Source organism: Hyaloscypha bicolor (genome assembly GCF_002865645.1).
Source record: "Hyaloscypha bicolor E unplaced genomic scaffold K444scaffold_52, whole genome shotgun sequence".
Taxonomy (NCBI): Eukaryota; Fungi; Ascomycota; class Leotiomycetes; order Helotiales; family Hyaloscyphaceae; genus Hyaloscypha; species Hyaloscypha bicolor.
Window position 1 is genome coordinate 190,755 of NW_020194554.1, and position 14,804 is coordinate 205,558.

The 14,804-nt window shown below is 47.1% G+C and overlaps 3 protein-coding genes across 3 annotated transcripts; 2 read left to right on the forward strand and 1 right to left on the reverse strand.

Annotated features, from left to right (window-relative positions):
* Nucleotides 1-3,008: 3,008 nt before the first annotated feature.
* K444DRAFT_523050 (Glutamyl-tRNA amidotransferase subunit A) lies at nucleotides 3,009-4,959 on the reverse strand (the record flags this gene model as incomplete). The annotated part of the gene is made up of 3 exons (XM_024874254.1): nucleotides 3,009-3,569; nucleotides 3,723-4,519; nucleotides 4,677-4,959. 3 exons carry the CDS (start codon nucleotides 4,957-4,959, stop codon nucleotides 3,009-3,011), a joined length of 1,641 nt encoding a protein of 546 aa, XP_024740014.1.
* A 965-nt stretch (nucleotides 4,960-5,924) lies between these two features.
* On the forward strand, nucleotides 5,925-7,387 carry K444DRAFT_715987 (PLP-dependent transferase; the record flags this gene model as incomplete). The annotated part of the gene is made up of 3 exons (XM_024888367.1): nucleotides 5,925-5,985; nucleotides 6,143-6,321; nucleotides 6,469-7,387. The coding sequence occupies 3 exons, from the start codon at nucleotides 5,925-5,927 to the stop codon at nucleotides 7,285-7,287; spliced, it is 1,059 nt and encodes a 352-aa protein (XP_024740015.1). The 3' UTR covers nucleotides 7,288-7,387.
* Nucleotides 7,388-10,662: 3,275 nt separating this feature from the next.
* Nucleotides 10,663-14,225, forward strand: K444DRAFT_626861 (uncharacterized protein; the record flags this gene model as incomplete). The annotated part of the gene is made up of 5 exons (XM_024882717.1): nucleotides 10,663-10,797; nucleotides 11,132-11,509; nucleotides 11,644-12,156; nucleotides 12,274-12,409; nucleotides 12,805-14,225. The coding sequence occupies 5 exons, from the start codon at nucleotides 10,663-10,665 to the stop codon at nucleotides 14,223-14,225; spliced, it is 2,583 nt and encodes an 860-aa protein (XP_024740016.1).
* Between the last annotated feature and the right edge of the window lie 579 nt (nucleotides 14,226-14,804).

Consider the following 14,804-nt stretch of genomic DNA (forward strand, 5'->3'; position numbering starts at 1 on the left):
CAGACAAAGCGGAAAACAGAGGCCGATCTACGTGAAGAGCTTGAAAATATGCAAGACAATTTCCTCAACATTGGCCAGGAGCACGTGGAGGCTAAGGAGAAGATCAAGGAACTTCAAAACGAGAAGACAGGTCTTGAAAAGAAGATCATGAATTTGGAGGCAGAAATCGAGATGTATAAGAGCCAATCCAAGGATTCTGGGAAGATTGAAGAGAATTTCAAGTCTCTGACGGCGGAATACGAAGATCTTAAAGTGAAGTCAGCAACACTTCAGACAGATCTTGGAGCAGCTCAACAGCTGGCAACGTCCCGATACAGAGACCTGACCGAGCTTCGAGAGGTCCTTCAAAAGGCTCAACCCGAGCTCAAGACTCTCCGTGCCGAAGTCGCGACCCTCAAAACCATCAAGGACGAACTAGGCACCAAAACCTCCGAATTACGACGTCTCGAGGCGCGAGAAAAAGACCTCAAATCCGACTTGGCTGCCTTCAAAAAGCAAGCTGCAGACCGTGACAACGAACTCCGCACGCTCAACGAGAAGATAACGCAAGAAACCAATTCTCGGCTTCGTTCAGAAGACGCAACGCGGATCGCACAACGGGATATGCGGAAATCAGAAGCAGAGAAGATCCAGCTCTCCGCATCGAGCGAGAAAGCTTCCGCTGAACTCGCAAGACTACAGGACGAACTCTCGAGGCTCCGTCCGAGAGTCCACGAACTTGAGAATCAGGTGTCGAAGTTGACTGCTGAGAGTAAGGGTCTGAGAGAAGAGGTTGAGCTCCGTGGCAGTCAATATAACAATGCGCAAGGCTTGTTGGGCAGTATGCGTGACCAAGCAGGCGAAATGGCAATGCAACTCAAAGAAGCGAAAGAGCAGTCCGAATCCCTTGAGGAAGAACTCGCTGAAGTGCAACGCCTCCTTTCCGAGCGAACTCGCGAGGGCGAGACAATGCGCAGACTGTTAGCAGATGTCGATAACCGCGCAGACGCGAAAGTTAGAGAGATGCGAGAGCGTATGGAGGCTGCGATCGAAGAACGAGATCGCGCAGAAGATGAAGCTAGCACGAATGGCCGGCGGCGAGCGCGAGAGGTCGATGAGCTGAAATCTCGAATTCGGGACTTCGAGAGGGATTTGAAGAGGGCGAACGACGAGAGAGAGGACCTTGAGAGGGCAGAGAAGGAGTGGAAACGCAAGCGGGATGAGCTTGAATCTTCTGCGGAGGGTGCCACCAAGGAGGTGCGAGAAGTGAGGTCTGCGATGATGGAACTCAGAGATGCGTTGGATGGAAGTGAAAAATCCGTGAGGGATGCCGAGAAGCAGCGTGCGGAGCTGAGACGCATGCTCGATGAGGCGAACGTGCGGTATGAAAAGTTGTCGAAGGAGTTTAAGGCGATGCAGGCGAAGCAGAAGTTGGAGGTGAGTGCCAGTGGGAGAAGCTCTATTGATAGTGGGAGTACAGGGGTGAGGAGTCCGATTAATGGTTCGGGCGGGGGAGGAGCGGCACAGGCAGGGAAGATGGATTACGTTTATTTGAAGACTATTTTATTGCAGTTTTTGGAGCAGAGGGATAAGAAGAGGCAGGCGGACTTGGTAAAGACTGTGCTGGGGCAGTTGTTGCATTTTGATAAGTATGTTCCCTCTCCTATTCCACCGCCTCATCTCCCGTCTCTTGGTAGATCTGTAACCATGAGAGACTGTGCTAATAATTAACAGGAAAGACCAGGAGAGATGGATAGCGGCTATATCGGCGAAGTGAGCGCGTCGAGCATTACGTGGAGTTTGGCGCTTCTGCATTCAGCGAGACCGAGGGCCTGGAGAGTATCCATCTCAGGACAACCCCCCAGTTATTTGTATAACAGTGTTGTTTATGAAGAATATTTTTGAAGATACCGTTGACTTTCAAGCTCTTTCGTCTCATCGGTTCGATGCCCTAGCGCGTTGTTAGTGGAGGAGGATTGGATAGAAAGTTGATAGCAGTGTTGAGTTTGATAACCGAAGGTGCTTTTAGTTTCCTCGCTTAGAATTTTCCTCCCTTTCAGTCACACTGCTTAGGTAAGGGGGGAGGATAAAGGGAATTTAGCAAGGAAGCTTTGCCTTCGAATACAAGTGAGAAGACGGCTGCAATGCTACTCCTTCCTTCTCTGCCAACAGGCCAAATGTCTGCTAGCATACTCCTGACACTATCTTGCACCAGTTGTCGCTCGGAGGATAGTTTATATCTCCCGACAAATCACGTTATTGATTCTGGCTCTAGTGTCCTTCGAATTTCCGCTCGCCTTCCCCTTTATAAGGAACATAATTTATTCGAATATCGTAAAGCTCATTGCAGTCTAAGACATACAGAAATGTCGAGAAGGCTTGGAGACTCCACCATGTTTAACTCATTGTTTCTAATACCAGCCACAGGGCGAGGTCAAGGAGCTGGTATCAAGCCTCTGCAAACTGGAAAGCTTTAGTGTTGTGCATTCTGAACTCAGAGACCCATTAAGGGAGCATTGTAGTCGGACAGTGCACGGGGATAGGGTGGTGTTCTATCTAGGTTTCTAAATTCACACCGAGGTTTAGGGAGCGATATCAGAAACCTGTTACTGGGATGGAAGTTTGGAAGGTTTAAAACAACTATGAAATTTATAGCAAGAAATGCTACCTTTGGTGGTTGCTTCGGGTTGCCCAGCCGCTGTGCTTTGGGGGACATGACATGAGGGCCGTCAGCATTCGAGCAGCGGAGAGTAGTAGCGATATCCCTCGAAAAGTCAGACTTTAACCTCATCTTCCCCGGTTCTGTCTTAGTCTTCGGATGCGAGCTGCTGCTGCTTTAACCTTAGTCAATTGCAACACCATAGGAAAAGGAATTAGCTGCTATTTGTGTCTATCTGTTGGCCCTCTTGAAGACGAGCTCTCCTAGAAGAACTAGGGGTGGATCGTTGGCCCAATCCAGAAATTGAATCCACGCCTAATGCGAAAGCCAAGCGCAATACCAAGCTCCAAATAACCAACTCAGCATTCCCTCAATCACCACCATATCTCATCGTCTTCCAATTACTAACCTTCTCCCAACTACCCGCTGCCTTCAAAACCATCAAATCCTCAAACTTCCTACCCACAATTTGCAATCCAGTCGGCAACCACACATTCTTGTCATCTTGCGCGGGTACAAAACCAACAGGGAGATTAAGCGCCGGATGGCCAGACGAGCTAAAAGGTGCTGTATTGTACGGAATTCCGATAGTCCTACTCAGCATCTTCAATGGTCCTAGCGACGCTCCTCCCTGGGGCTCGATCTTGCCGGGTGGAAAGATACAAGTGGGCATGACGAGGAGATCGACGTCTTTGAAAGCATTATCGTATTCATCGTTTAGCTTTCGGCGGAGATTGGTACAGCGCGCGTGGAGAGGACTACCGAAGCGTTCTTGGAGGAAGAGGCCGCGGAGGTAGACATTTTGTGCTCCGAATCCGAGAGCATCGAAGGTTTCTTGGGTGAGTGTTGCGCCTGAGAGTCCGCAGCGGTCCGAGAAGAGAAGCTGCTTTCTGCCTGAGGGGTTGGAGAGAAGGCTTTGAGTGGTCGTGGGCTAAGGAAAATAGAACAGTTAGCATTCATACACGAGAATGTTTCGGGAGCAATGAAACAATGAGTGTTGTGGTATTTGAATTAATGTCAAGAGTGGCTTGTAGCTCTTGGAATATCCTGGGGATGGGGGGGAAAGTACCCGGAAAATACGTACCATAGCCATTCCAACCATCCATATTAGACCGCTGTCCTTGTAGAATGGGATACTGGCTTCCATCACCTCGGCACCCAGTTCCGCCAACTTTGAGATCGCAAATTTTGAAGCTGCAGCGACGTTCGAATCCGTCATTTCCGAAGGAAATCCCTCAACAAGAATGCCAACTTTGACACCCTTGAGAGGAGTCTCGGAAGGACTGTCAAGGAATTTCTTAAGCTCCCCTCCGAACTTCACATGTCCTTGAGGCCAACTATAAGGCTGACGATCGTCCATACCGTCATTCCCAGCAATAACCTCCAACACCGTCGCACAGTCTTGAACAGTCCTCGCCATCGGACCAGCATGATCAAGCGTAGCCTCAAGACTGAGGCACCCTGTATAAGGTACCAAACCCCAGGTAGGCTTGATGCACACCAGCCCGCAATTTGCAGATGGTTTTCGTAAAGATCCTCCCTGATCAGTACCAATAGCCATATCGACCTGCCCCGTAGCCACCAATCTTGCAGAACCTGAAGATGATCCTCCGGTTGAATATCCATAATCGTAGGGATTATGCACATTGCCCGTAACGGAAGTATCGGAGACTGCAACGAGACAGCCAGCCTCACATGCACTCTTTCCAAGAATGATGCCGCCTGCATCAAGGATTCGAGTGACGAGCGTAGCATCGACTTTGGGGATCCACTCTCCTATCTTTCCACCAATTCCATTCGTGCATTTGATTCCTGCGACTGCGATGGCATCTTTGATGCCGAGGGTATTGTCCTTTAATTCGTTACTCTTAGGATGTGTACCTAGATTATTTCGGAGTCAGCATTGCCTAATCGAAGAGAATTTTGAAGGCTGAAACAATGTTTCCCGAGTTCTTAGCTCTGGAAACATGTCCAGAGAGAAGAAATCTCCTGGGAGACATCTAAAAGAGCAGGTTTGGGCCCAAAGAATGTCGCCTACACTTGATAGTGGCTTTTGTTGCCCATCCTCCGTAGTCAGTCTCTTTGTCTCCTGAAGGATGATGGATATCGGTGCGAAGGTAGAGAGAGGTATCAACAGGTGGATAGTAGTTCGGGAGGGCAAGGACTTCTTTGGCACAGTGGTTCAGACCTGTCAGGAGGATGGCCCAGTCTTGGAGTTCCGATGGAGGAATAGTAAGGTTGTGCGTGTGACCGAGGGTTTTTACCTCCTCGGCTGAGACGAGGGAGGTTTGGTCTGTTTCTCCAAGGACAAGGACAGACATGATCGAGGATAGTGTAGTAGTGGCTTTTGTAGCATAGAAGTGACCTGAGATCTGGTCAAGAGCGAGGTTGCTGTCAAAGAACAGGGCTGGGCTGTCGAGGCTTTCCGCCAATTGGCCCACGACGGAGCAGAGGAACGTGAGCAGAGATTGGTATTACGAATAGCGAGCAGTTTGAATGGGAGTAAAAAAACGAGGATGCAGAAACGGGATAGAAAGGCGAAGCAGTGACAGCTTCTGCAATGGTGTAAACCCGAACGTTTCCTAGATCACTTTACCGCACAATCAAAGCCTTCTTCTTAATATCAAAACAAACAACCACCTTCAATTCTCATCACCAAACCCGACCTCCCAAACCAACCAACCAGCTTAGCTTCGACCAACCAATCTCTCGTCAGAACAGCCCTCCATCGCGCGATCTCCGGCCCGCAACTCCCCACCAGTCGCATGCACGCCTACATACCATACACACAATCACACCACCAAGCAGTCATTCAACCAGAGCTTGACGGTACATTTCCAGCATGGCTTCTTCTCCTCCTATCAAGAGTCAACACCCCATCTCTATCACCACTGCTGCCAGCAAATCTCGCCCAGTCATCCAAGAGGATGCTCAGCATATATCAAGCAATGCCACAAGCAACGCATTGCTTCAGCAGTTCGTAGGAAGTTCAGAGCCAGGAGATAGAGAAACAGCCTTGGATTTCTTCAACCAAGTACTGGATGTCGGCATCAACTTCAAAGCTCAGCCAGAAGTCAGACGCAAGCAGGTCGAAATTCCAGTAACCAAATCATTTGGTACAATGCCCGAAGATGGAATGTCTTGCAAAGAGCTACTGGATTGCTTTCAAGAAATATCAGAACACAGCACAAATTTTGCATCACCGAAATTCATGGGCTTTCCCGATGCAGCCAACTCTATCCCCGCACTCGGAGCCGCGATATTAATTCCATTCATCAACCAAAACATGTGCAATCAGTCAATTCAAGCTCCTGCAGCCTCTTTCGTTGAAATGGAGGTAGTCCACTGTAAGTGTTGAGGAGACAACCCCTTCCTTTTTATGACTATTTCATAAATCTCTCCGAAGATAACTTCCCGGGTCTCGCGAGGCAATTTCTTTCATTGTACCCGAAATTTTTCTGAGACAGTCTGAATCGAGCAATTGCTAACTTGTACGTTGCCTAGGGCTTCGTCAACAACTTGGATTTCATGTGCCATCAGGATATACCACTGTCACCGAGATTGGAGGCATCATGACGGCCGGTGGCTGTCTTTCAAACACAGTTGGAATGATGGCTGCAAGAGAATCATTATTCCCTGGCTCTGGATTAACCGGTCTTCCAGTTGTAGCTTCCAAGATCAGAGTTCTGGTCCCCGATGTCATTGAACATTATTCTATTAGATCAGCAATGGCTTGGCTAGGAATGGGAGAATCGAACGTGGTCCGAGTCCCCGTTGATGAAGTCTACCGAATCAAGATTCGTGAACTTGAGCGCGTTATAAAAGAGGAGAGAGCTTCTGGACATCACCTTCTCGCATGTGTTGCATATGCTGGAGACTCCAGAAGCATGAGAATCGACAATCTTCACGATATAGGTGTCGTATTGCGCAAGAACAAGGTTTGGTTCCATGTGGATGCTTGCCATGGCAGCCAACTTGCATTTTCTCGTACACATCGTCACAGGATTCGAGGCATTGAGGAGGCAGATTCGGTAACAATCGACCCACACAAAGTCCTTTGGATTCCGTACATGTGCTCGTTCGCTCTGCTCAAGGATCCCAAGTCCCTGGCAAACATCTCGACCAACTCGGACCTGATCCTGAAGACGCAATGGTCCTTAGGACAAATCACTCCATGTGTTGGATCCAAGGCATTCGATGCTTTGAAGCTCTGGGCCACCATCAAGTACTTTGGTCGTTCCGGTATTGAAACCTTAATTGATACAAGACTTGCACTCACCAAGGCGTTCCAGGACGAGATCAATCGACACACGGAAGTGCTTCTTCTCAACGAGACCGACATCAATGCATGCATGTTTATATTCATGCCGCAATCGCTCCACCAAGGAAGCCGAATCTCGGCAGAAGATGTTGAGAAGTTGAACGAATGTAACCTCTTCATCAAGACCTCCATTCTGGAGAGCGGCGACGCTCTTGTTCACGGTTTCAACCTCAATAGATGCTCACACCATTTGTTGCCAGAAGATAAAGTTGTTTATGTCCTCCGAACAATCAATGGAAATCCTCTGACCACTGCTGGCCACTTGGAGGAAATTTTGGATACTGTGGTTGATTTAGGACACCAATTCTACTCAAATGAAGAGGAATAAGTGAAGTTGAGAGACTGGCAAAAACTATTGGGCGTGGGGATTTTGGTGAATTGGCATTATGGAGGCAATTGGCATATCGTATTTAGTCGTGCAAATTGGGGTGCTAGTATGCTACATTTCGGAAATTCTGCAGATTTAGTTTCTTAGTTGACTTCATCAGGAAAGTTTGAAATCGGACGGGACATGTGCAGGCTCGCAGTCTCAAGTCTTAGGGGCACATTATATAATAGTATAAAAGTCCTTTGTTGCTTTTTACTTAAAAGCGTCATAGGTTAGCGCATCTGAACAACGGCACCGCGCAATTTGGCCCCACCTTAACTATTGTATTCCTATCCAGGCACTCTATCTGCCCCTATTTCCGTCCAGAGAAATGAAGCTTCTCAGAACTTTCCCCTCTGCAATCAAGTGAGCTACGGAAAACAACAGGAGGTTACTTATTATGATATTTTTTATATTTAAGAGTTCCGAGATTAGTATCAAGTTAAATTCGGGAGTTCCGCATGGTTTATTCTCAGCCAAGCTGATGTGCCGAGATCCTACTGAAATGATCTCTTGACTTAAATTTTTAATGCAGCAAGCGATGGAATCTTCCAAGGTTCAAAATAGATGGGCCGAGATTATATTGTTACCGGCGCTGAGACTTCTTCGTAAAGGGGGGTTACTGTGGTATTTGCAGACTCCGTTCTGCCGTTAAAGTTGGTGGTAGGACAAAGACTCGCTTTGTTACCCCCCGTTCGTCAATACGAGCGATTAGTCAATCGGTCCTAAGCGAGGAGCCCGATTCGCTAATAAAAGAGCTCGATTTTAAAATAATATATAAATTTCTAATAAAGGATAAAGGCCAAAATTTAATTAAATAAAAAGGATTAATGCTTATAAGAGACTTAAATAAATTTTTCTTGTATTAAATTCTATTAAAGATTAAAATATATATATATTTTTATATTTTTAAATAAAAATTATAATAAAAAGGTTTTAGAGTTCTAATAAAAGGCTAAAGCTGATATCACTTAATTAATATAATTAACTAAACTATTTCTAATAAATTATTTTAATAGGATTTTAATAATTCTTGGGTTTTAAAATATTTTAGTATTTTAAAAATTTGCTCGTATTCGACCTCGTATTTATAAACCGGAGTTCGCTTAAGCAAGCGATTAAGCAATCGGGGCCCGCGATTGGGCAATGGGGACCCCGATTGACTAATCGCTCGTATTGACGAACGGGGGGTAACAGCTTGTTAAAAGGGGTCACAAGCGAGTGCTGGCATGCTGCGGATTTCAGGGGTAGTGGCTTGACACGCCCTCCTCCTACAATTCTAGAATCAGACTGATGTGAAGAAATCATTTGAATTTTATACTCATATACCCAGAAAATACTTCACCAGGTGGGTATTCTAACATACAACAATCGTCTCAACCTCTATAAATGTATCGACCTTCCTCCTCTAGATTATATTATTTCCACCACAAAAAACATCAATAGCTGCATTTTAGTATCTCATCTCTTTATCTCGCATTCAATTAATGAAAATTTTCCGTATTATCGTGGCCTCCTTGCTGGCCGCATTAGCAGCCTCTGCCGCAGTGGCTGAAGCTTCACCTGCCGTTGCGGCACATCCAAAATCAATGGAATTGATTAATCTCTGGCAAGATGCGTATGTTCCTACCATTCTCCAACAACAACCCCACCACACGAATAACAAATGAACAGTGCTTTCCTCGGTCTCAAATTGACAGGTTCAAGCACAGTCGGAGTCTGTATTGAACTTCATGCAACGGGTTTTGTGAACAACGTCGCTTCTGGGAAGTCCAAGCTAGGGTTGCGTTGCACAGTCTGGGCGTAGGTTTTCACTTTCCCGCTTTCTTGAGGGTCTCGAGTGAAAAATAGTGCTAACATTTTGCAGAGACCAAATGCAAAGGCACTGGTTTCAGCTTCAACGCCAGCCCTGGCATCTCTCAACTCCCTGGCTCGATGGGTAATAAGGCTAAGAGCTGGAAATGCGTTGTTGCTTAAATTAGGATTTGCTTACATGGTGGTCACATGCCGGGCCTCGGAGTTGTTAGAGAACAAGGCAATATTTTTTTGGCTTGTTTTTTTTAGATTCGAGTTTTGGGTCCCTCATAGAGGGATGAGTAGAGAGAGAATGGTTCAATGTTTTGATTGCTGCATTTAGCACAGAATAATAATTCATTTGTCGTCGGAACTGAAACCATGTTCATGCTGCATACATAGTTGGCGTCTGACATTAATCTGAAGCTAGGTTCAATCAAATAATATCAGAAAATCCAGGAAATGACAATACAGAGTCGTTCTATCCGTTTTAAGCAAGAGCATTTATCCTGAGAGCTTTGGGAGGTGACTCAACCCATTGACCACAGAACGATTTAGTACTGGCGGAGTGGTATTTCACTAACCGAAGCGTTTGAGCTATGTGTTCAACGGATATTTCAGAGTGTGTGCCTGTCTAATCCTCTTCACCGGAGTCTTCAAGGCTCTATCAGAGAGTCTTTTTGTCCTTAGCAAGGCTGCAATAATCTGGGGAAGAGATCCCCGTTCTTTTTAGGTCCACGGATGCTTTTTGAGGTTGTATATAAACAAGAAGCAATAGTCTCACAATTAGGCACTGAATTGTGTGGGAGTGAAATTCGCTTATAGGGAGTGGGATGTGGGATGTGGGAGAATTGGACTTAGACAGCGAAGGGATTGTGAGAGAAGAAGCATGTTTTGATTCTGGTACTGAATGTGTTGAAAGCTTTTATCACCTGCATATAAATTAATGGGATGTTTGACTTAAGTTGGATAGTTGAAGAATCTCAAACAACTGAGTTCTTTGTATTCTGGGGTTGATAAGGAGACATATACTGCAGCGACACATGGCAGCACAACAAGCATTTTTGGAAGCACTTTTCTCAGATGTGGTGAGCCATTACCTCGAGCAAGGGAGAAACCGATCCACTTTTCTTCGCTTAGTCTGCCTTCAGCAGTGAGTGTACTTTCAATTCACCTTGGATATGGATCAGCTGATTTGGGAAGTGGGCGCCGAAAAATCCTCGCGACTTCAACCTCACGTTTTGCTTCGATGTCTTTCTTCCCACAACCAGCTCCTCGATCGAAATCCGGATCATTTACGACTTGCGGTTCTGATCTCTATATTGAGTGTCCTTTCCTAGGGCGCTCAGACCTCCATCGTTCCGAACTGCTGATTCCTTCCTTGGCAGGAGCTTGTTTACTTTGTGGTGTCTAGCATCAAAAATAGCCTCGTCCTCAACTCACCTTTTCCTTCCACCTCGAGGCATGATCTAACCACACCAATAGAATCAACGGATCGGTAGTGCCATACTCGGCGGGTACGACCAACCTTCCTTGCCCAACATGCCCGCGCCTTTTGCTCCTTGTACTATTTGCGGCACTACAACGGACAAGAGATGCAGTTTGCCAAGCCGCCCATTACTGTTCGAAGAAGTGCCAGGGAGAAGACTGGCCCCTGCACAGGTTGCCTTGCGGATTGTATGGGCCTTTCATCGCAACACGCCCGGAGTCGAAAACATTGAAGCCTGTTGGGAACGACAAAACTCATGGCGATTATAAAGCAGCCATTCACTTTCCCTGCATCTCGGAGCAGCCAACCCTGATCTGGGTTAAGATCGAAACCACGAGGAGGGAATATATTGGCAAATCTAGGGCAATTGGAAAGCCAAATTTGTGCGAGAAATGCTAGACAGAGTACTGAGTCAGGCTTGGCCGCAAGCTAGATATCTGGTGGGACATTTGTGGGGGGGGGGGCAGGGATTAGTGGAAGGTGAACAAATGCCTCCCGGTTTTGAATGCAGGATATCAGCAGACAACTGAAGTAGGGGACGAGGAAGGGCTCAGCGTTCCCCCTAGAAATCTTGTTGTACTGTACTGCACGCAAGACGAACAGCCACAAGTGGACGATTGCGACATTTACACCAATCACGACATTACACTTGGGGATCTCCGATCAGCATTCGAGTTCATCTCTCAAGACAACAATACTTTCGAAGACGAGAAGCCAAATACTTACTGTCTTCGCAAGTCAGAATGGGTCAAGGCTGTGAAAATAAGCGCCCGTAAGGAAATGAAAATCGGCGGGGTTAAGCAATACCGTGATATAGAAATCCCTCAGAATCACTTTATATTCTCACGACTCGGCGACATTTTTTTGATAGCAAGGCACATGAGGTTTGGGCTTCTTTTGGTAAGGAATGGACAGATGGATTACCCCGGATAGACGAATGGGCACAAACACGCGGAGCACAGGCTGGCCTGTAGCATTGGGATCTGAATGTACACGACCTTGTCCGACAATGGGACTTAGGTAGCAGCCGGTAGGGGCTTCTGGATGGACTCTGGACGGAAGTGACAGCAGACGTGGGATTGATTGTGGCGCGAGACAACAAGGAGGTGCTTACGTTCCACCATGTCGAGGCACTGATCCTCTTCACCCAAGATGAGTTGATGGTACCGCTGAAACAACTGCTTAAAGCTGAAGCCCAGGGGGCTAGGCTATCCAAGATTCCAATGAACCAAGCAAAGTGGAACAACCACACGAAGTGTACAAAAACGACTTTCACCGTTAGCAAATGGAGGAACGAACGGTTTATCAAGGAGTATTTCCTGTTTGGGAAGTTTGAGGAATTCCCTAAGAAGCTCCAGGAGAAGAAACGGGCAAAAGCAGATGCGGCTTGGGCTGATGCTGTTCCACCACCGCGTAGCAACTTGGTGCGGGCGAAAGGACCCAAACCGTCAAGTCAGGTGCATAGTCAGAAGGAAGGATCAAACAGCGGGGGCGTCCAGCAAAGAGACAGAGGGATGCACCCGACTCTACTTGGTGTTAGGGGACATGTATGAATCGGTGGCTAGAATGTTCTGATATCAATGGGGACATTGTAAGAGTAAAATTGCAACGAAATGACGTTTTCTCATTAATTTTTTGCTTTCGAAGTGAATTGGAAATGACAGGTGATCGGAGCTAAATATCGAGTCGCCTACAAAGGCACCGCGCCTTCGACCCCACTCCCTTCCTCCTGCTCTCGACAACCACAACCTCAGCAAAACTCTGGGCGCTCTCCGGGATCTCTCCAGAATAACCAGAGCAGTCAGTAACCTGTCATCGAGACCACAGCATGTAAGTTAAAGCCTTCAACCTCTCGATCACTTGCGTCGGGTGATGAGGAAGTCGCCTTCACATGGCCTTTCCTGGGCCTGAACGGACTATTGCTGATCAACAACCTCCCATAGACAACGACCTTTGCATCCACAAGCAAGTACAATTGAGCTGCCACTCCTTTGAGAAAATAGTCACATCGACCTTCTCTCGGTGAGTACAATGTGTCTGTCTTTGAATCGCTGGGGGTTATTCCAGCTCTCCTTCGCTTTCAGCCAAGTTTGTGGTCTCTCGCAACAGTCAAGCTGACGAACGGAAAGGACAACTCCAATTTGGTACATTTGATCAGTAACCATCCTGCAAGATGGCATCGACAAAATGTACAGTCTGTGGCAAGGACCAGGCGAATAAATGCACACGATGCAAGGCAGCGGCATACTGTTCCGCCGAGTGCCAGAAGAATGACTTCCCTCTTCACAAGCTGCTCTGTAGTAAATACCAGGCATTTCTCGCAACACGACCAATTCCCAAGGATGAGGACAAGGAGCCCGATGATGTTATGCCAGTCATTTACAAAGCTGCCATCCTCTTTCCCGTGGATTCCAACAATCCCCAGCTGATCTGGCTGAAGATCCACGTCCTCTCTGAGTTCGACCCGGAGTATAATGATGTAGAATACCCAGAGTACAATCACTTGGAGGATGTGCAAAAGGGTCTACCCAAGTGCATGGAGTTCGGCAGAGGAATGAGTCACAAGCAGGGTGGACAGCATCTGAAGATCTACATGGGAGACAAGGCTCTCATGGAATGCCCTTTGACCAAATCCTTCCTCACATTGAACGCAGGTTATGGCTCTGCCGAACATAACTCGATTGCTGCCGCCCCTTGGGCTGGCAATCTTGTCGTCGTCAACATTACGGAATCGATAGTGAAGCATCCAACGGAGCCAGAAATGTATGACCCGGAGATCAAGGAGAATCATAATGATGTCAGCCTCTCCGACTTGCGTTATTCATTCGATTGTCTCTCCCGAAATAACTACATCTTCGAGTCCGACAAGCAAAATCCGTACTATATTCGTAAGCCGGGACGCTGGTTCAAGGCTGTCAAGATTTGCTGCGATGGAGAGATGAAGTTTGAGGGCAAAAAGAAGTTCACTGAAGTCACCATATCTCGCTCTCACCCAGTTTTCTTACAGAACAGCGGCATATCGGGCATTTCGAAGTACTTGGGCTTTCCTCTTCTCTTGAAGCGAATCCCACCCAACCCAAATTGGAACGAGAAGATGACCCAACTGCCGAGAAATGAACAGTTCAGCCTGTATGAGAACCCGGGCGCTGTCTCCTTGATGATCGATGTTAAGGTCGCAAGCAAGCATTGGAAGTATGCACCCAAGATCTGGGACAGGGGAGAAGATCCAACGGTTTTGGTTGCCCGAAAAGACATGAAAGATCTTACTGCAAACCAGGTCGAGGTGTTGACCAGCTACTGTCAGCATGTGGTCTCCTGGAATATGGGTGTCGTCATGGAGCAGGAGATGTGTGGTGGTGAAGATAATGTCTATTGGGTGGTCGACGAAGAAACCGGAGAGCCTAGCATCCCCACCGATAGAACTAGGCAGAAGTTCATCGATGATTACCTGCTCTCCGACAAGTTTGCTAACTACTTCGAGGAATCCAAGCAGAATAAGATTTCGGAAGGAGATGCTGCTTGGGCTGACGCCACTCTTCCTCCCAAGGGTTCGGTTCCTGACAAGATTGAGGAAGAGCGACATGAGGCAATGCTAAGCATGATGGGAATGATTTGAGGACAAAGACATTTTGGCTCGCTTGGTATGAAGCTCTTTGGCCGGATGGCGTGCAGAAGAAGCAATTTTGATTGTCATGGCGTTGGGATTTCTTTGGAACCGGTTTTAGGTTTTGGGACAGGTACACTTGATTACGAAGCGGGGAGAGAACTTCGGCAGAAATGAAGAAAATCATAAAAGATCTTGGCCCGAATTAAGATTGTTCTTGACTGTGATTCTGCTGGCCATTTACAAAGTTTTGGATGTAGAGTGCAATGCTTAAAGTGGGAATCTGGAGAAAGTCAACCTGTCGATTCGCTGTAATTGACGATTCGAACCATTCCAGCAAAAGTGGTTTTCAACCCCCCCTATTTCTATAGTGCAATTATCGGGTAGTGATTAAATAGCAGCAAGGCTCGAGTCTGGTCGGTTGGTAGAGTCGATTCATTAATTCGACTCCACTCATCATTCTATTGGTAGAGCGTCCGCTCTGGGGGACTGTCTCAGCCTCTTTGTTTCCTCTCTCCGCCGTGTTGTCAGATCAAGAGCTATTTTTATTCTTTTGAGCCCATGAGCACAACGGATCGTCCTCGAGAGCTT